The following is a 21,112-nucleotide window of genomic DNA, read 5'->3' as shown; positions in this document are numbered from 1 at the left end:
AGATAGTTGCCTAGTTTTATAATGGGCTACATAAAAAGCATTAACGAAGTCAGTACAAACTAAAATTTCATACAATGATTCAGGGCCGCCCAGAGGATTCAGGGGGTCTGGGGCAAAGCAATTTCGGGGGCCCCTTCCATAAAAAAAGTTGCAATACTATAGTAACATGCATTTGGAAATGTAAAAGATAACCAGTGAAATACATTCAAAATTTATTTTTAATAATTTGAAAATACATGAAATACATTATTTAAAAACATTAAATGCTTTAATGTATACATTTGCAATTACATAATGCTTCTTATGAAATAGTTTTTTTACAAATTGTTCTGAACATTAATTATACAGCTGCAGTTTTTTTCCTCACTTTCATTTTGGCGAACTCATTAATAATGTCATCAAAATTTATGTCTTTGGCCATTTCATATTCTATGCTCAAAGTGAGCAAATGGTTCAGCCTTTATTCCCCGGTGGCTGAACGCAAACGATTTTTAATCAATGTTAGCTTACTAAATGCATGCTCTCCCGATACTACCAACACTGGCAACACTGTTAGTAGGCGTAAACAAATACAAATCTGTGGAAACACATTTTCCAACCCTTTTTTGAAGAGAGCATTAAGAAGTGTAAGTGCAGAGGTTATATGTCCATCAACTCTTTTAAGTTGGAATCTTATTTTATTTTGTAAAAGATTCTAAGTTCCTCTTTAAGATCTTCTCTCTGGAGGTCTTTTGGATATGCTGGGGCCAAAGTGTCAACAAATTTTTCTATAGAAGATTCATTCACTTTATCTGATGGACACAAAATGGGTGAAAATAAATTTGAGACTTCAGCCATTCTTTTGCCAAGACCTCCTAGCTCTGATAGAAGCAAATCCATTGTCGGGAAGAACACCTGTACTTTGAACTGAATATCGGGAGAGTCAAATGTATAGTCTGCATCCCCTGTGTCGTCAAAGAATCGCTTGTTCTTCTGGATCCTTGAGTCACTTTTCATTTTTGGGTCAGTGCTGAGGCTTGAAGCAACTTGTTTGGCTTCTTCAAAAAAAAATTGGCCAAGAATCTTTCATTGTTTGAATTTCCTTGACTAAGTTGCTCACGTGTTTAGCTCCCTCTTCCATTGTTAATTTGGCGCTTTGTAGGACCTTGTTCTTATCAGGGCCGCCCGGGGGGTGGGGCAAGTGGGGCAATTTGCCCCAGGCCCCCACGAGAATATAGTATTTTAAAGTATTACAACTTTTTTTTATGGAAGGGGCCCCCGAAATTGCTTTGCCCCAGGCCCCCTGAATCCTCTGGGGGACCCTGGTTCTTATCATCAATACACTGAAGCACTTTAAACCATATTGTAGTAAGAAGTACAAATTCAAATGACTTAAGCCACTTAATCAAACAGTCAACATCTGCCTGGATTTTGGGAGGTAAATGAAGCTCCTCTTCAATTTTAATTAAACTTTCCAGCACACCTGTGTGATTTTTGATTAGGGGGCGAACAGCATCAACTATTGTGCTCCACCTAATTTTAGATACAGAGTGAAGAGATATATTCGCAGTGGGCTGCAAAATTTTCCATCTCACAGGGCTAACAGCAAATACTTTATAGAGTTTCTGAACATTTCCAAAATATGTTTTTACCTCTACACTGGTTTCCATAGCGTGGGTGCCACAGAGGTTCAGCATGTGAGCGCTGCATGGAGAAAAATAGGCTTGGGCATTTTCTTCTAAAATTCTTGTCCTTACTTCCTGAAATTTTCCTGACATGTTAGAGGCATTGTCATATCCCTGCCCTCTGCACCAAGATCGTTCTAAGTCACATTATTTTAAAAACCTCTTTATCTGTTCTGCTATATCTGCGCCAGTCTTCTTTTCATAATCTACTAGTTTAACAAATCTTTCATGCACATCCCAATTTCCGTTTTTTTGCATCACATATCTGAGAATAAAAACTAACTGCTCTGTGTGTGAAACATCAGGTGTACCATCAACAACAATGCTGAAATATTGGGCTTTTCTTACCTCTTCAAGAATAGAGTTCAAAACTTTCTCCCTATACAGTTTCAAGAACTCATTTTGACTATGCCATGACAGGTAGTGAGCCTGCATTCTTCGACCACACTCTCTGCATTGAGCTACCATCTCTAGATGTTGTTTCACCTCAGTATTGTACCTGCCCACAAGCTTCAGTGTTGACAAGAAAAGCCCACAGTCGTCATAATCAACAGTAGAATGGCTACCACGAAATGGCAGATTATTCTTTGCTAGGAACGTCAACAACGGCAGTTAATATTTTATGCCATTTTTCCTCCTCCTGTTTAATATTATGCTGTAATGCTGCATCAATGCCTCTTTTATCACTGAGTGTCTGAAATAATTCTTTCCACTTAATGTAATTGCTCAAATGTAAAGCATTTTCTTCATGACTCTTGATTTTCTCGTAAAGCTTTTTCCAATTATCGGCAATTCCACCTTTGACAAATTTTGAATGATGTAATTGGTTAGTTTGAGTTTCACTTCTGTAGAGACTGCAGGGAAAACAAAATATTGCTGCAGAATCTTTACTCCACACCATCCAGTCTCTTTCAATACATTCGCCATTACTCAGATATTTAGAAAAAAACTGTTATCGGCAATTTCCTGCCAAAAGAATCACGAGGAAAGTTTTCGGCTAATGGGGTGAACCCTTCAGTACAATAAGATCTCTTTTCTTTATATCTAGGTACTTCCAAGAGGCTGGGTCATTATTGCACAACTCTTCTTCGTCATTCCCATCTACAGCAGCAGGACTAGTCGACTGTACCAGTTTCTCAGTTATAGCAGTGTTACCGCTGTGTTCTCCATTGTCTATCCAAAGAGGTTGGATTTCCTTCTCTTCCTCCGCAACAACCATAACATTGTTTTCTGAATGTGGTAATATTTTGGATTCCTCACACACCGCCTTTTCTTTTTCTCTTACAACACCACTTTCACTTCCCACCTCTGAAGAGCCTTGAATGTCAGCATCACTCAGCTCAGTCAACTGACTTGACTTGGATTGTGCCTGAAGTAATTTGTGAAGTTATTTTTCCCTTTTCTTCTTGCATCTGTCTAGCTTTCTTCTGCTTTCTCGTCTCAAATCCTGAAAGATATGTACGTTTCATTTTTCTAACCCCTACGATCATTGACTATGTGATGATACCTGCAAACAAATTAATTCCCTTGGTATCTTTCATTTTGTTAGGTAGTGTGACGCTGTACCCCATAATGCTTTATGGGAATATGACATAACTGGAATATGATCTACTGAATCTATCTATGCTACATATGCTATGTAACGTATCTATATAAAGGTTATGATCTACTGAATCTATTAATCCTATCTGCATGCATGTATCATTTTTGTATTCGAAGTTATAAATATTGGCTCTGTACTGGCTTGATTTCTAAATAACCTTAGTAGAGCATTTGGTCAGTTCCTGGAGAAAGGAATGTTGAAGTTAAGTACCTAATCAAGAGACACTTAAAGGACAATGAATCTTGGAATGCTCCAATCAACATAAGAAGTCTACTTGAGGACGTTCAAGGTAGCATGTAAACAATGGATGCTATCTGTAAAAACTATGAGTCATGCATGGACATGTGACTTGCCCAGGTAACTCCTAAACTCCATCTTGGAGCCTGACTGTGCATAGGAGTGAGGAAGGGGTCTCCACCCACAAGAAAAAGTCTATTTAAACCCCTGGGAGACCCCTCCATGGTGGCCTTCAGCTGGCTAAAGAGAGAGCCTCCCTACCCCCCAGGATACTTGAAAGAAACTGGAACAAAGGACAGTGTGCAAGGGGTGTGAGTGATTGCTGAACCCAGGCTAAAAGGAGATTAGTCTGTAAAAGGGAGCATTCTGGAACTGGTGAGGATCTTATCTGTATTCAGTTTGATTAGACATAGATTTGCGCATTTTATTTTATTTGGCTTGGTGACTTACTTTGTTCTGTCTGTTACTACTTGGAACCACTTAAATCCTACTTTCTGTATTTAATAAAATCACTTTTTAATTATTAATTAACTCAGAGTATGTATTAATACATGGGGGAGCAAACAACTGTGCATATCTCTCTATCAGTGGTATAGAGGGCGAACAGTTTATGAGTTTACCCTGTGTAAGCTTTATACAGGGTAAAATGGATTTATTTGGGTTTAGACCCCATTGGGAGTTGGGCATCTGAGTGTTAAAAACAGGAACACTTCTGTTAGCTGCTTTCAGATAAACCTGCAGCATTGAGAAGGGTAACAGCTCTCCTGTGTACAGTACTATAAAATCCCTCCTGGCCAGAGACTCCAAAATCCTTTTACCGGTAAAGGGTTAAGAAGCTCGGGTAACCTGGCTGACACCTGACCCAAAGGACCAATAAGGGGACAAGATACTTTCAAATCTTGGAGGTGGGAAGGCTGTTGTTTGTGCTCTTTGTTTTGGGGGTTGTTCGCTCTTGGGACTGAGAGGGACCAGACATCAATCCAGGTTCTCCAAATCTTTCTGAATAAGTCTCTCATATATCAAACTTGTAAGTAAACAGCCAGGCAAGGCGTGTTAGTTTATCTTTGTTTTCTCAACTTGTAAATGTACCTTTTACTACAGTGTTTATCTCTGTTTGCTGTACTTTGAACCTAAGGCTAGAGGGGGGTCCTCTGAGCTCTTTAAGTTTGATTACCCTGTAAAGTTATTTTCCATCCTGATTTTACAGAGATGATTTTTACCTTTTTCTTTAATTAAAAGCCTTCTTTTTAAGAACCTGATTGATTTTTCCTTGTTTTTAGATCCAAGGGGGTTGGATCTTGATCCACCAGGAGTTGGTGGGAGGAAGGAGGGGGGATGGTTAATTTCTCCTTGTTTTAAGATCCAAGGGGTTTGGATCTGAATTCACCAGGGAATTGGTGAAGAGTTTCTCAAGGCTTCCCAGGGAAGGGAATTAGCTTTGGGAATGGTGGCAGCGGACCAGATCTAAGCTGGTAGTTAAGCTTAGAAGTTTTCATGCAGGCCCCCACATTTGTACCCTAAAGTTCAGAGTGGGGAAGCAGCCTTGACAAGACCCTATTGGGAGTTGGGCATCTGAGTGTTAAAAACAGGAACACTTCTGTTAGCTGCTTTCAGATAAACCTGCAGCATTGAGGCAAGTAATTCAGACCCTGGATCTTTGTTGGAGCAGACAGAAGTGTCTGGCTCAGCAAGACAGGGTGCTGGAGTCCTGAGCTGGCAGGGAAAGCAGGGGTAGAAATAGTCTGGGCACAGCAGGGGGCAGCTCCCAGGGGGTTTCTGTGATCCAAACCGTCACAGGTAGTTAATTGAAAAATTCCTTATGTACCCCGTGTGTTGCGGAACAATTTGAACTGTGACAGAAATTAAAATAGATGTTGAAGTACCTGTCACGACCATCATGCACAGGAGGGAGAATATCTTGCAAAATGTATGCTCTAAATTTTACTTTAAATCACTTCGTTATGCTTTGGCAACATCAAGAAGCATTGCCCACATAGGCGTGCGCAGCACATTTCATTAGGGTGTGCACCCAGGGAATTTTTTTTTTAAAGGTGAACATTTATTGAATACTCAATCATAAAGGACATTATTTTTATTCATCAAATAAACTAAAGAAACTAGAACTTAACTAAACTTAATTTTTGTAAAAATTAACAACTAAACTTTACTTTAAAAATGAGACACAAAATACCAAATTTTTGCTATAGTGATAACCAGGCATATACAAAGATACAGTCAATTTTCATGATCTTTATCTTTAACCAGATAATGAGCTAACCCAAATTGACCAAAACAGATTAAGGTTTCTTCATCTTCCTGTCCTAGAGAATAAGACATCGTTCACCAGGTGTTATGGACTTAAATTCCTCAATCACATCACTGTAATTAACTGACGAAGCCAATTCTTCTTCAGTGTACAAAATCATGAGTGGGTCGAGGTGCTGTTGGGACATTGTACTTCTTAGTTTGTTTTTTACATGCGCTAGTTTCGAAAAGGCTTTCTCACATGAACAGCTTGTCTGCTCCTTTTCTTATCTTAACAATGAACCGATCCATATTTTAAAATTAAAAGGGGGTATCATACGTTTGAAGTAAAACGTAAAGCCATGGGCTTGTTATGCTATTTCAGTGGAGTACACGCGACAAAGATTACAAACACTGTAGACACTGTGCTGGGCACTCCTGACGCATCCGCTTATATAGGTCAAAGAATTTTCTAGAATAGTAGTCGGAGAGGAGGGGAGGACCAATGGTAATGCGGTGCCGCAGTAGTGGGGACGCATGCTGCGAGCAAAGGTGGGCTTTCTATATAGAGCATATCATGACAAAGCCCTGGCTGGGATGATTTAGTACTGCTTTGAGCAGGGGGTTGGACTAGATGACCTCCTGAGGTCCCTTCCAACCCTGATATTCTATGATTCTATGCGATTAAATTAAAATGCAAAGCCACTTTTTTTTTTTGAGACTTTAGAGCAGGCGTGGGCAAACTTTTTGGCCTGAGGGCCACATCAAGGTTCCAGAATTGTATGAAGGGCCAGGTAGGGAAGGCTGTGCCTCCCGAAACAGCCTGGCCCTGCCCTCTATCTGACCCCCACCCACTTTCTGCCCCCCTCAGAATCCCCAGCCCATCCTGCTCCTTGTCCCCTGACTGCCCCCCCCAGAACCTCTGCCCTATCCAACACCCCCCCCCGCTCCCTGTCCCCTGACGGTCCCCGGGACTCCTTGCCCCTTATCCAACCCCCCCGGCCCCTTACCATGCCGCTTACCCCCGCCTCCTCCCGCTCCCGGAGCCTCAGCAAGCTGCATCCAGGAGTGGCCCTGGACAGCGCTGCAGCGGCGTGGCTCCGGTGGGACCTGAGCTCCTGCCGCTTGGCCCGTCTGAGCTCACAGCCCTGCCCCCTTACCACTTGGCTCTGAGTGGGAGGAGCTCAGGTCCCGCCGGAGCCATGCCGCTGCAGCGCTGTCCAGGGCCGCTTCTGGACGCGGCGCACTGATGCCCCAGGGGATGGGGGAAGGCGGAGGTGGGGCTGGGGGGGAGCCTCAGACATTCTCATGGGGGCCCCTGCAGGGCCCGGGGCAAATTGCCCCACTTGCCCCTCTGGGCGGCCCTGCAATGACTTGTTTATACTGCTATTCCAATTGATTTATTTTATAACTATATGGTAAAAATGAGGAAAGTAAGCATTTTTTTTTCAGTAATAGAGTAGCTGTAATACTTTTGTATTTTTATGTCTTATTTTGTAAGCAAGTCGTTTTTAAGTGAGGTGAAACTTGGTGGTATGCAAAACAAATCAGACTCCTGAAAGGGGGTACAGTAGTCTGGAAAGGTTGAGAGCCACTGTTCTAGACAATTAGCTTTTCAAAATAAAGGCTCTGCTTAGATAAGTGATTACTCTTCATCTGCAATTTAGTATGGTATAAAATTCATAAATACGGGGCTTGAATTGTTGGTGGGGCGTTCAGTATAACTACAGCTCTTCTAAACTTAGGGTTAGGGTGCTCCAGAATCTACATTTTCGTTTAAAAAAATCTCTAGTCCTTATGGTTATGAAGATAACTAAAAATATGATACACATCAGTAACCAATGCAGTGATGGCTGCCTAAAGTCTGCAGAGTCTGAAAGAATGCTCTTGAGATGGGTCAACTACCCTTGTGCGTTTCAGATTAAGCACCTGTAAAAATCAGGACCAGATTCTGTGCTGCATCTCCTGAGACTTTATGTCACCTTTCTGCCATCCAGATCCTGGGCTGCTATGGAGAATGAAATTTCTTCCAGCATACGATAGAGGCCGAGTGCTGAGACCATGCCATCACCCACCCAATTTGTTTTACTTTATTTTATATTATTTTATTTTTAACTGCTGCCTTCACCTCAGTACAGCACCTATGCTAGGGTCTCAGGGATAGAGGGGAAGGTACAAGGTCAGTCTCATAGACTCTATGCTGATCCTACACTGAGGAACTTCTCCCCAAGCCCATGGCAACCCCTTTACATCCTCTATAAGGTGCCAGACTGGCATATGGGAGCTGGTGTGGAGGCCAGAATCTGGCTCCATGATTCTAAATCCTTTGAGATCCTGGAGTAGTAGGTGTGATAGAAGGGTAAAGGCATAACAACAGTGTGTCTGGTATAATTTTATCACCATCACACCAAAATTCTGACAAAATTAAAAACAACCCAAAACGGCCTCAGTTTTCCTCAGCAAAATGTAAGGTTCCTGCTTGCAAAAACTGCATCTTGTTTTCATGAAAATTTCAAGGCAAAAATGAACATAAACTGATGAAAATTTGACTTTTTTTGTTCCTGAGGTTGAGAATGTCCCTGGACTGTAATTTATGCTGATAACCAAATGCAACACATTCATTCCTTGTATTGGAGTGGAGCTACTCATGCAAGAATGTAGTGTGTTCATTCTGAGTAGGTTACAGTTTAAAAATGAATTAATTTTATTAATTTGAATTTATTCTAGTTAATTAATACAATTCTAACACTACCAAATAGCATCTGCCTATATAATACCTATTTGGAGATCATTAATACCCTATAACTCTAAGGCCATAGATCAATGAGAGACTTTATGGAAAGTGTAGGCGAAGTTACATTTCCAGTTACACATACATGATCTTCAACTCCTACCTGTGTGAGTGTTCAATGCACAGCTGATATAATGAGCTGAGGCTCAAGGGATTGGTGATGGCATTTCGCCATTAGATAATTCAAATCAAGCCCGGGGCCAGTAGTAACTAAAAGGTGTTACAAGTGGATAGCTATTTGGTGGCCTATGTGAAGAGTCCAGTTTTTAGTAGCCTAATGTCTTCATCCCCCAACCCCCACATAATTGGTATATAACAATTCTAGCTACCTACCTGATTATTTGGCCTCCATCCCCATAGTATCTGAGTGCCTCCCAAAGTGAAAAAGAAAAGAAAAGAAATAACAATATAAAGTTAAAACAGAGAGGCCAACGATTAAGTTGGTCGTTGAGACCAAACTAATCTCCCACACTTAGAGGTGATCCCATGAGAACGTGGGCGAGGCACATTGTAAGGTAGCTTTCATTGCCTCTTCCTGTATTGTACCTGATCTGTGAGTATAAGGATGACTTCACTGTCTTGGCCTGTGTATCTGGAGCACTAAATTTACAAAGACAATTTACTTTTGAAGGAAAGTATTAACATGAAATTATTAATAGTGATGTTCCTTCAGTAAAAAAGGGTAACCTTACTGCCCACATGCTGTCTGCAGTAAGACGGACCAGGTTCAATTTTCTAGGAGTTCTTTCTGAATACTTACACTTGCATAAGCCCTCACCACCCCAAAAACATGGGAAACTATATATATATCACCCTGGGTGACCTTGATGGTCAATACTTCCCACTAATAAGCACTGAGTCTAATTATTTAAAACAATGAGAACTTTATTAGGGGTAGGGGAGACAACAGAATTAATTTGGGAAAGCCAGGAATTAATAAATTAACAATATCTATTAAGTAAGATTCCCCTCCCCTTTGTGTGTTTTAATAATAGTCCCAACCTCAGTCCACCTCTTGCAGTTGTGAGTGGCTAAAGCATTTTAGTCACTTCCCTCATCCCCAACTTCCCAACTCACAGTTTGTTGGCCAAGGTTGCTGGAGTCCAAGAATTCTGGCAGGTCATTCTCTAGCCCCAAAGGGAAGAGCTAGCTAGTGTTCTTCAGGGGTCTCTACCACCCAACCCAGCTGAAGTTATTTCAGTTTTCATTGCTGGGTATGAAGACCTGCACCAGAGTCTCTGCTCTTTACAGCTTCAGTCCAAGGTACCTCAGCACCACCATCTGCTTCAGCTCTGGTTGTTGTCTTGAAGCCATCTGCTCTCTTGAGACTACCTCTGTGCTGAGCCTTCAGAAAAGGATCAGTAGTATATAGAACCCTTAACAGAGTCCTCATCATCAGAGAGAAACTCCCTATGGAAGATAGAAATCTATCTTTTCTGTTAGGTCTATCCAGGCTCCCTTCCCTATGGGTGCCTGACTATGGTCTAGTCAGGGTGACCTCTTGCCCCAGGCATATTTGGTGCAGTCCTTCCATTTCCCAACATGAATAATAGTATTTTATTTCCCAAAACACAAAACGTAACTGTATTTTAACTAAAATGCCCCAACTTGTCACATAACTGAAATGCGAATGAGGCTGGCCTATTCATTTTGTGTTCTCAAGCATCTCTGGGCCACTCTTCTCCTTATTCACCAACTGTCCCCACTCTCTAGAGCTTCAGACATGAGGCTTACATCGGGAAGGACATAGGCAGCAAAATCAATAGTATTAGGTGTGACTTGGGGAAGCCAGGGGGAGAATGGCCTTAGAAAAGGGAGTCAGAACCTTCAGAAGTACCCTGAGATCTTAAAAAGATTATACACACTCAAAGGGGAAACAGCAAAACATTTAAAGCCAATATTCATGTCCCTTACAAACACCATCAATGCAAAATGATGGAGGCATTGTTAGAAAATTCTCCCCTCTGATGTGTGTTTAAAAACATTCTTTATTAGTGTTAAAATAGGGGATCCCTTAAGAAGCAGGCACACTGACCTGGCAACTAAATATTAATTACACAAATGCACATACATATTGCAGTTGTCTGTTTATACTACAGATTTCTTGTACAGAAAGACATGCAGACCACAAGAAGCAGGAGATCTCCCAATGAAATTAATATGCAGCAGGTTTAAAACAAACAAAAGGAAGCACTTCTTCACACAACACACAGTCAATCTGTGTAACTTGTTGCCAGGGGATGTTGTGAAAACCGAGACTATAACAGGCTTCAAAAAAGAATTAGATAAGTTTATAGAGGATAGGTCCATCAATGGCTATTTGCCATGATGGTTAGGGATGCAACCCTGTGTTCCTACACCTCGGACTTACAGATGCTGGGCGTGGACAACAGGGGATGAATCACTTGATACTTGCCCTGTTCTGGTCATTCCCTCTGAAGCATCTGGCATTGGTCACTGTTAGAGGACAGGACACTTTGCTAGATGGACCATTGGTTTTACCCAGTATGGTCGTTCTTATTATAATCTTACCAGCTGTATGTGTCCCACTGTGACTCAGCTTGACAATGAGCTGCCCATTAATGTTCCAGATATACTCTTTTATGGGGATTTTATATAGTTGTTTGTGTGTCAAGCTCCATGTCACTAAAAAAGTTGTATTGAGAAAAAAGTGTGTTTAAAAAAAACACTCAAAAGTTTTAGTTTTGAGTGAGCCCAGTGCATGAGTGACAGTGCTATGCTGGGACTCAGAGTCTGACTCCTAATCTCTTCAGTCAGGACTTGGGAGCACTATAGGGTACCAACTCAGCATTTTGTGGCCTGGAGGGACACTTTGGCTATGGAAGAGTTGCAAGGAACTCTTCGTGGCTTAAGGAACAAAAATCATGACTCAGGTCATTTGAAAGTGGGAGGAAAGCAATGTAAGCAGAGTCAGGATGAGCTCTACCCTGACATCTGGTGGTGAATTATGGCGAGTGTGGAAAAGAACTTCAGGGGCTGATCTTGTTTGTATAGGCACACCCACCCCACCTAGCGTGAGCCCACGGCAGCCCAAAATGGTCACTTTGGCAGCTGTGGGATCCCCAGTTTTTCTGTTATTGGGGCAGGAGGAATAAAGTGTTGTTACCCTGGTTATGTGAATCAAGGACAATGAAACTGTTTTATGACAGGGGGTCTCACCATCACCTAAGTAGCACTCGCTAGACAAGGGACATGGGTTCCAAAACCCAGTGAATTAAGAGAGTTTGGGGACAGGTATGTGTATCTGATGGTATGGGTGCCTTTTGAGGGTCTGGAACACCAATTGCACAGCCTTCTCTCTCCACTGTTGAATAATAGAGCTAATTTTGATTCCATTAGGAATGTAGCTAGAGGCTGCTGAGCTGAATTCACTTTGAGCCAATGGTGCACCAGCACTGGGGCTCCCCTGCTAGAAGCTGAAATCACTAAAAGAGCTAAAATTACTGAGCTGAGATCACTGAGTGCTGTGTTAACTAGTGGGGGAGCCTGAAGATCTATTGCTAAGCGGCTGGGAGAGTGGAACAGTTTGTGGGACGGTTGGAGCGGCCCACAGAACAGTGAGCAGAGCGATTTATGGGGACAGCTGGAGCGGTTCATAGGACGGCTGGTGGAGTGGAGTGGCTGGCAGAGCGGAGCAGTTTGTGGGGCAGTTGGAGTGGCCCACGGGACAGCGAGTGGAGCAGAGCAGTTTGCGGGAATGACTGGAGCGGCTCACGGGACAGCTGGAGGAGCGGAGCGGAGCGGCTGGTACAGCGGAGCTGTTTGTGGTGAAGGCTGCAGCAGAACTCCACGGAGAGGTGGGGCAGTCGGCCTCGGACCACGTAAGGGTGCCCCTTAACACCCTGTGTGCCCCCCCCATACTCTGGGGCGGCACTGACCAGGGACAGAGACTTTTGGGTTGTTGGACTTTGGGGTGATTGGACTTAAGACCCCGAGGGGAAAAGGACACTGCCAAACTTACTTGGAGGTGGGTCTTTTGCTCATGGTTTGTGTTATGAATCCTGTTTGTGGTGGTTCCCCAACATAATGCCACATTGTTTCCCTCCTTTATTAAAAGGCTTTTGCTACACTCAGACTCCGTGCTTGCGAGAGGGGAAGTATTGCCTCCTAGAGGTGCCCGAGGGGGTGGTATGTAATTGTCCCAGGTCACTGGGTGGGGGCTCGAGCCGGTTTTGCATTGCGTTATTGAAACGGAACCCCTAGATACTGAACCAGGCCCTTGTTGCTGCCAACTCAGAGGGGCAGAAGGGTTACACTAATCTAACCGAAACTTCACATTCCCCAAATGAGAAGTAGGTAAGCTGAATTTATCCTGAACTACATTACAAGAAGTAAGTAAGTAAGTAATGGGATGGTGAGAAGAGAAGAGGAAACCTTACAAAGGAAGATGCTTATCCATAAAGCTCCTATTCGGTAAGTATTTCAACTGAAATTTAGTTCTTCAGAGAACAATACAAAAACGGTGTGTGTGATTCAATGTCATAGACAGAAATTATGCCCACTTCAGGGACTCCCCTGTGACAATGAGAAGGACAAATGGGAGAGTGCTACCAGGCCACTGGGATAGGCCTTTAATCTCTTCTATCAGGAAATGTTGACTGTACAACTTGAAAAAGTTTGGATTAAGTTCCGAGGGCACCTTTTAAAAAAAAAAACGTAACCAAAAATTATCCATAGTTGTGAGTATCAGACACCTCAGAGTTTATTTTTGGGACATGCAACAGCAGGACTGTATTTGGAGCCTATTTCCTTTGGCATTGAAGTGCCATGGCTAGGAACAGCATCCGTAAAACAGGGTAAGAGAGGCAGGGAAGCAAAGGGAAGGCGGCAAGGATGAGGCTGTAAACTGCATCCCTTTCCCACCCTCCCAGATCTCCCATTACCTTTATGGATATATAGAGCATCAGGGAATAGCCTGGATAATTCTGCTGCTCTCCACATGCGTCTCTCATTCATTTTCTAAGTTTTATTTCAGTTTATTTGTATTATTATTTACCAGTATTTCAGTTTATTATGCTGAATATCTGTTAATCCAAGGAACGGCCTAATGATCACGAGTAGAATCTAATCAGAAGGCCACTAGCCGCCGGCAGCACAATGATGTTCATGGATATTGCAGCTATGAATAAAAATACAAATTGAGCACTAAGGGTTAGAAGCTGATCTGACTGCTAGCTGACTGTGAAATAGTTATACAGAAGCAAGCTAATCAATTTAATCGGCTCCAAATACAGTTTTTAGTTCCTCAGAGGCATTGACCACACCATGCAGAAAGGTTCTAGAGCCAGATCATTCCCAAATGGTCACCCAAATCATTCCCGCACCAATTTAAATATCACAGAGCAAAATGACATCTTTTCCTAAGCAGAGATCGGTGACATTGAGGTGCAAATATATGCTGATTATTCAAATATAAACAAATTCAGTGAACACATGTACTTAACTCATCTGCTCCTGAACTCTCCTTCCCAGCTGCAAAACATAACCCCTGCAATCTCCTTAGTTTTTCTCAGCCCCCAGTGAATGCTGGGATCCCTTGCTTCCTTCCAGTTGGTGAAGAGCCTCGCTGGATACCTTTCCCAGCCACCAGCATCTGCATGATGCAAGAAGCTACTCTGGATTCCACAGTTTATCCTCTGTCCCCAGCCTGCGTTCCCAGCATACACTTATCCCCTGCTGTTTGCTGACTTCAGACAGAAGTTGGGAACCACACGAGGTGAGGAAGGGGAGAAGCCGGAACAGAGCCAATGGAAGTAGGAGCATTCCATCAAGATGGACAGATTGGATTCACTATCCAGGAGTCCCAAGACTGCTCTGTCTCCCAAGGTCCAAAAACTGTCCCTCCTCCACAGCACAGAAACCCAGTGGCCATGTCATGGAACCTGGGAATTGTCCAGTCCATAAGGATCAGACAGCACCTTACAATTAATACGAAAGAGGAAGACATAGAAAAAATCAATCTCACATACATCAAAAAATGCTGGCTCACCTGCCCCAGAGCACTGTGGTGATTGCATCCCTTCAAGAGAATCTATGTATTCACTCCCCAGCCATTCTGCATAGGTTCTTTTCTCTCCTACTGGTACAATCTTAACGGTGGAATCTTTAAAGATCAAATCTGTTCCTAGGAAATCTGAGGAATCAAACATTTTGAATCCATTTCCATTGCTGTCATTTCCAAAGAAATCCTGAAAGCAATGCAGTTTCCATTAGTATCAGAGTTTGTATTACATAGCCAGTGCTATATTCATCTTTAGCAGCATACATAACACAGTGGAAACTAACCCTCCCCATTGCTCAGAAGCTCACAGACAAACAATTTTAACTTCAAATTATTTGCCTTTTATATTATCATAAGTTTTAAAAATCCATTTGGAGTAACCTTTTGTGTTAGTTAAAGGAGCCCAATAGAATATTCCAGTTAAGGGTGAAAAGCTTCTTCAGTATCAAGCCCATTCAGTCCTTGGCCAGTCTCCTAAGACTCCCAATATTGAAGCCAATTAGCAAGATATTTTCTGTGATCGTTATGGCATAACTTGAACCTTTTTTCTGTCTGGAACTCCCACTGTAGTTGGCTGTCACATCCATCCATCTATTTAAAATGTAATACATAAGGGCCAAATTCTGCTCCCTGGTTCAGTGTCAAAGTGAAGGCAGCAATTAAAAATAAAATAAAATAAAATAAAACAAATGGGGAAAAAGGTATATAGATAGAAAATTTGAAGTTATGAAGTGTATAAATTTGTTAAAGAAAGCTAAAAACATCAGAAAAAACCCATAGCGGGCAGTGAAACGAAAACAAAGAGTTTTTAAAGAATATTAGAACAAACGAAATCCTAACAATATTATAGGACCATTACTAGTATCTTAGTATTGGAGAAGGCAACATTGTTAAAAATGATGAATTCAAATCAACCTTCTTCCTCCTCTGTGCTTCCAGTGTGCTAAAAGGGGGAGCATGGAGAGTCCAGGAAAGACCGTCTCTATATTCTTAGTTCCTGTGTGGGGCATCACGGCAGCCCTCGGTAGTCAGTATCAGGGAAAGCCCTGCTCAGCTACTGCATCCCTGGGATGGCACATGCTCAGTGGAGACAGAATCTTCAGAGAATTTAGCTGCCAAACAGATCACTACAGAGTACGTGCACACTGAAATTTTCATAAGCTTCTAACTCAGCCATAGTTGGACAGATTTCCAGGAGGCTTGCAAAAGGCACATCCCTGACAATAGGGTGACCCCCTGCCAAATTTCAAGTCCCTGCTCCAAAGCATGGAGTCATTAGCGGTCAACAACATGGTGTTTTATTAACATGAGCAAAACAACGTATTTTCCTCTAATCTCGTGCTCAGAAACAGTTGAACCATTTTAGCTGAAACTTTCTCAAAACATTCATCTTGAAGCAGACACCCAGCATGGAAAATTTTAGTCCCAGTTGTTTAAGTTTAGTAAAGTTATAAGCAACTGAAAACAGAGTCTTATAATGGAAAGTGTTGGGCAACCTTAAGTTTAGATGTCAGTACCTGCACCACCTATACTAAACTGAATAGTTTGAGGGGTTTTTTTTGGAGAGTCTGCTACTAAGTCCTGGAAGGCATAATGCTTTCAAAAGTCTTCTATATAATTACATAATTTATCATACATGCTCTTTTCTCATGTAGCTGTTGCATTTCTATTATGAATTTAGGAAGACTTCAGGATAAACAAGTATTATGGTTGTGTGCATTTTATTTTATATTTTTAAATGATGAAATTAGGAGCATTCCTTAGGCTTTTGGAAATTTGCCATTGCAGCCTGTGATTGGACCAAGTTTGGATACCCCTGCTCATAATGATCTGAGAATGGCCACCTCATCAGGTGAACTAATTGTAAATTATACCTGAGCTTTGTCCAGTAGTCCATATACAGCAAAAATGTTGGTGTCTGGGTGGACCATGACAACCTGGGCAGGCACCTGAGCCAAGTGACACTGAGCAAACTGAGTGATTTCAGCACGGGCTCCATTTGGACACAGTAACTGGAAGTCACTGGACTGCAGGTGAAGAGCCCAGGAATCAGCATTGTTACCTGAAAAAGGAAACTCGCCATTGTGACTCACTGAATGCTTCAGAATAAAGAGGACTCCAAAAATAATGAGTTGTAATAAAAACATATTTAAAATTAAATACCATCAGTGTTCTCAAAAACTGTTGAGTGCTTGACAAAGGCCACATCACCAGAATCCTCCATCAGACACCTTAAAATAAATAAGACAGATAAAATTCAATGCAATACAATGCAATGACATACAAACTCAATACAGTGCAATGTAATGAATGCATCTTTTGTTTGTATAGTATCTTTCATAAAAACTGTCTACCAAAATACTTCAAAAGATTAGGATCTGAGCTAGCATATATTACTCATAAAAGTGACCTTACTGACTTCACTACTTATGTGTTTCTTGTACATGGTAGGTTGCAGGGCTTCTATTAGCAGGTCAGGCTGCTGTATCAGTTATGGACTGAGACAAGAGCTTCCTCCTCAGCGGGATACACACCAGATGTGTTCACTATAAAATCCCTTAATGTTTTGCCAAGTATGACTAAGGGTCACTTAAATAAAATGTTACACATAGCACCACCTATTGGTTGAATAGTAGAATACAGTTTAGCAGTCCATTTCATCGCCTCCTTTAACTTCTCTTATCATTTCCAAATTTACACTAGCACGCTGTCTTTGAAGTTCAGTCTGTAACATGTCTCTGAATCATACTGGTTTTCTAACTACACAACCCAAACACATAACAACTTTGTCATCTAGTTGTTGGTGGTTTGGAAGTCTTGAGTCATCATCTTCTTGCTCTGCATCCCATCAGTAGAGTTTGCTCTGTTGACTGTATTTTCTGAAGAGCAAACTGTAGATGTTGATGGTTTCTATTGAACTTTCCAATGTTGGTCTCGATCACATATGGCCTAGGTGCTGAATTCTTTTTCTTTATGACAGCTGGACATAGGTAGTGTGTGACTCTTTCATTTGGAGAGGCTTACGTGAGCGATGGCAGCTCCCTCTGCCCCGAGACCCTGCCCCTGCTTGGCCTGTTCCCCCAAGGCCTTCCCCCACGCCACCTCTTTCCACCCTGCCTGTTCCCCCGAGGCCCTGTCCTCGCGCCACCTCTTCCCACCCCCCCACTCCACCTGTTCCCCCAAGGTTCCCCGCCCACCGCTCACTCCTCTGCATCCCTTCCCCGTCCCCCCATCGTTCGCCCTTAAGGCAGGAAAAAAGTGGGAGGGCATAGCCCATCACTTTTAAAAGTGGGAAGGCTATGCCCTCCCACCTTTTTCCTGCCTTAAGGACAAGCAACGGGGAAAGGGGGTGGAGAGGAACAAGTGGCAGGTGGGAGAGTCTCGGGGGAAGAGGCAGAGTGGTGGAGGGAAGAGGCAGAACGAAGGAGGGGGCTTTATGGGGGAAGAGGCGGTGTGGGGGTGGGGCTTCACGGGAAGAGGCTGAGCAGCAGCAGGGCCTTGGGGAGGAGCAGGGGTGGAGCACAGGTGGGGACACAGTCCAGGAACCGGTGCCCCTCCTACTTCTAGGGCGCTTCCGGTGGCAGTGCTCCAAAGGCAGCGGGATGGCACGCCTCCAAAGGGAGGTGACCTGTGCTACATCTGGGATTTCTTGCTCCTTGCATGGCCAGCCTTTTTTGGGGAGGCTAAACCTTCCAGCCTCTTATTCGTGCTGCCCATGCAGCTGGAAGTGGCCAAACTTTTTCTTCATCCAATTTGATACAAATGGAGTCACCAGGTTCTAGACACTGCAATTTTCTAACTGAGTGTCAGCTGTTGTAAAAGCGTTCGTAAGCTCTTTTTGCCTTTTCATCCAATATGGCTACTTTCTTCATATCTGTCCACTTTGGTGATAGATTCTTTTGCAAATAATTCTTTTGTACTTCTGAACTGTCTTACCCTCAGGAGCTGTGCTAGTCTACGTTGACCAATATATGCCGGTTAGCATATATCTATCTCTATATATAACAATCAATATTTATATCTATCTAGCTCATATTAATATGTATTATCCAGACCATCTATGCTGTAGCGTAGCTAGGGGGAGAGCGGGGCAGTGGCCGCTCCCACACTGAGCACAAGTGGCGCCTTTTTAATTTTACTCACCCGGGAGCAGGAAAAAAAAAGTCACCACCCGCTGCGGCGCTTCTACTGACGGGGCGGCGCTCCGGTTCTTCGGCGGTGGGCCCTTCACTAGCTCCGAGTGTCTTTGGCGGCACTGAAGCTTCATCACCAAAATGCTGCCGAAGACCCGTGGAGCGAGTGAAGGTCCCGCCGCCGAGGTGCCGCCGAAGACCCAGAGCACTGCCCCGTCAGTAAAAGCGCCGTTGCGGGTGGCGCCCTTTTTTTTCCGCTCCCCCTGTTCCCTCCACCTGGCTACACCACTGCTTGTATGTATTAAGCACAAACAGCTTTAAGCACAAATATTATAGCAGTTCTATAGCCTAAATTGGCCTATACCTTTACTATAACCCTATTCACTCATACTAAATAGCCCATAACACCTTGCATTAGCTGAAATAAGCTTTGGCATAAGTAGATAGGAAAGCTGTCAAGATCAGGACATATGAGGTATTTTACCATAGCAAAAGGTAGGGAGTTAGTCTCTCAGGCCAGTACTGGAATATCCCAAAGGAAGAGGACAAGACATAATGGTTGTTCTACCCTGGTACAAACCTAGAAAATACCTTCATGGACCAGTACCTGGAGTGCTAGTATCCAAAACAAAGATAAGGACAGGAACAGGACATGTTAAGGAACTAGAACAAATTGATTAGTTGAATTTTCGTGACATGTAAAGAAATATGTAATTTGTAAAATTATCATACAAATACAATCAGCTGAAATGTGTAACTTTGGGAGCACACCTTTTGCATAAGGTGAATGTAACAACACTACATGAGATGGTTTCCTGGAGACTGGTATTGTATAGAGCTTTTTTCCTGTACTATATTATTATAAGCTCATACCAATACATTTGTCTGACATTGGTTATTTTGATCTCCTGACACTATTTCATGATGAAACAAAGTGCGGTCAAGCAATTGACTATACATTTTATCAATAATCATATCCAGTAGCTGCTATTGGTATTGATCTATAACTCACAAGAGCAAGGAATGGCTCTTCCTGCTGTAGGATTTTCTTGGCTGTCTGTACAGCTCTCTCAGCCTCTCCACACACATGTAGGTAATGTAGGCTGCTAGTAATATGATCAAAATCATATTTGGTTCAGAAAGATTTAAATTCCATTGCAGTGAATTGTGGTCTGTTGTCTATCACTAGTTAATATGGAATACCTAAGCAAGCAAAAATGCACTTCAGTTTCTTTATAACACTGTAACATGTTATGTCTTTCAAGTACATTATTTCTATATACTTGGAAAAATAGTCCACAACGATCAGGTAATGATGTCCTTTGAATCTGCATAAATCTTCAGCTAGTATCTTCCAAGGTCTGTTTGTTAGAGGTGTTTGTATCATAGAATCATGGAATATCAGGGTTGGACGGGACCTCAGAAGGTCATCTAGTCCAACCCCCTGCTCAAAGCAGGACCAATCCCCAGCTAAATCATCCCAGCCAGGACTTTGTCAAGCCTGACCTTAAAAATCTCTAAGGAAGGAGATTCCACCACCTCCCTAGGTAACCCATTCCAGTGCTTCACCACCCTCTGAGTGAAAAAGTTTTTCCTAATATCCAACCTAAACCTCCCCCACTGCAACTTGAGACCATTACTCCTTGTTCTGTCATCTGGTACCACAGAGAACAGTCTAGATCCATCCTCTTTGGAACCCCCTTTCAGGTAGTTGTACATTGTATCGTTCAGTATTTTCTCAAGTTGATTTGTACTGGATCTCCTTTCCAAAGTCCAATATCCTCAAATACTCCATCGAATTCTTCCACAATGCTCATTAGGCCCATCATGGCTACCATTCTGCATCTAAGCAAGTTGTTGATCTTTGATAATATGTACTCTGAACGCATAGCTTTTGTCTTTGTAAGTTATTTCCATAGTGAACTGACCCATGCAGCTCAGAATACTTCCAGGTAGGGTGACCATATGTCCCGATTTTATAGGGACAGTCCTGATATTTGGGGCTTTTTCTTATATAGGTGCCAATTACTCCCCACCCCCGTCCTGATTTTTCACACTTGCTCTCTGGTCACCCTACTTCCAGAGCTAGTCAGAGTTGTGTCAGGTGACTTCAGCTCTGGAAGGGGTTGAAGGTTATTATAAATCCTGTCTCAGTCGACTGTGAGGTCTGCTCCTGAATCACTTTTAAAGTCAATAGTCTTTCCACGAATAGGCAAGTTTCACTCTCCAAGCAGGTTCTGTGTCATCACACCTGATAGATCCCAGAAACAGTGGCTCTTGATTGCCTGTAATATGAGTCAACTCCCTAACTGCTTTGGTGAGACAAACAGACACAAAATGTCCATACTTTGTGCATTTATTACACCTAGAGCCTTTGGCTCGATATGCATCATCTCTTGGGATATGAATTTTTCCACT

The 21,112-nt window shown here is 42.6% G+C and overlaps 1 protein-coding gene across 2 annotated transcripts in view; it reads right to left on the bottom strand.

Moving 5' to 3' along the window:
• MELTF (melanotransferrin) overlaps positions 1–21,112 on the bottom strand; it is an 82,205-nt gene that overhangs the window by 2,016 nt on the left and 59,077 nt on the right. Inside the window, exons 13-16 of one of the 2 annotated variants that reach the window (XM_024212998.3) lie at positions 16,725–16,792; positions 16,436–16,623; positions 14,550–14,748; positions 12,778–13,679 (exon numbers count right to left, since the gene is read on the bottom strand). In XM_024212998.3, the coding sequence (XP_024068766.2) occupies positions 13,612–13,679; positions 14,550–14,748; positions 16,436–16,623; positions 16,725–16,792 (523 nt within the window). In that variant the 3' untranslated portion in view covers positions 12,778–13,611. Of the gene's footprint in view, positions 1–12,777; positions 13,680–14,549; positions 14,749–16,435; positions 16,624–16,724; positions 16,793–21,112 lie in introns of those variants that run through there. The other variant, XM_026650162.2, reaches the window with a different exon arrangement.

The sequence above is a fragment of the Terrapene carolina genome, unplaced genomic scaffold (genome assembly GCF_002925995.2).
Source record: "Terrapene carolina triunguis isolate 2854851 unplaced genomic scaffold, T_m_triunguis-2.0 Scaffold88, whole genome shotgun sequence".
Lineage (NCBI taxonomy): Eukaryota > Metazoa > Chordata > Testudines > Emydidae > Terrapene > Terrapene triunguis.
This window is presented reverse-complemented; position numbering and strand designations above follow the sequence as displayed.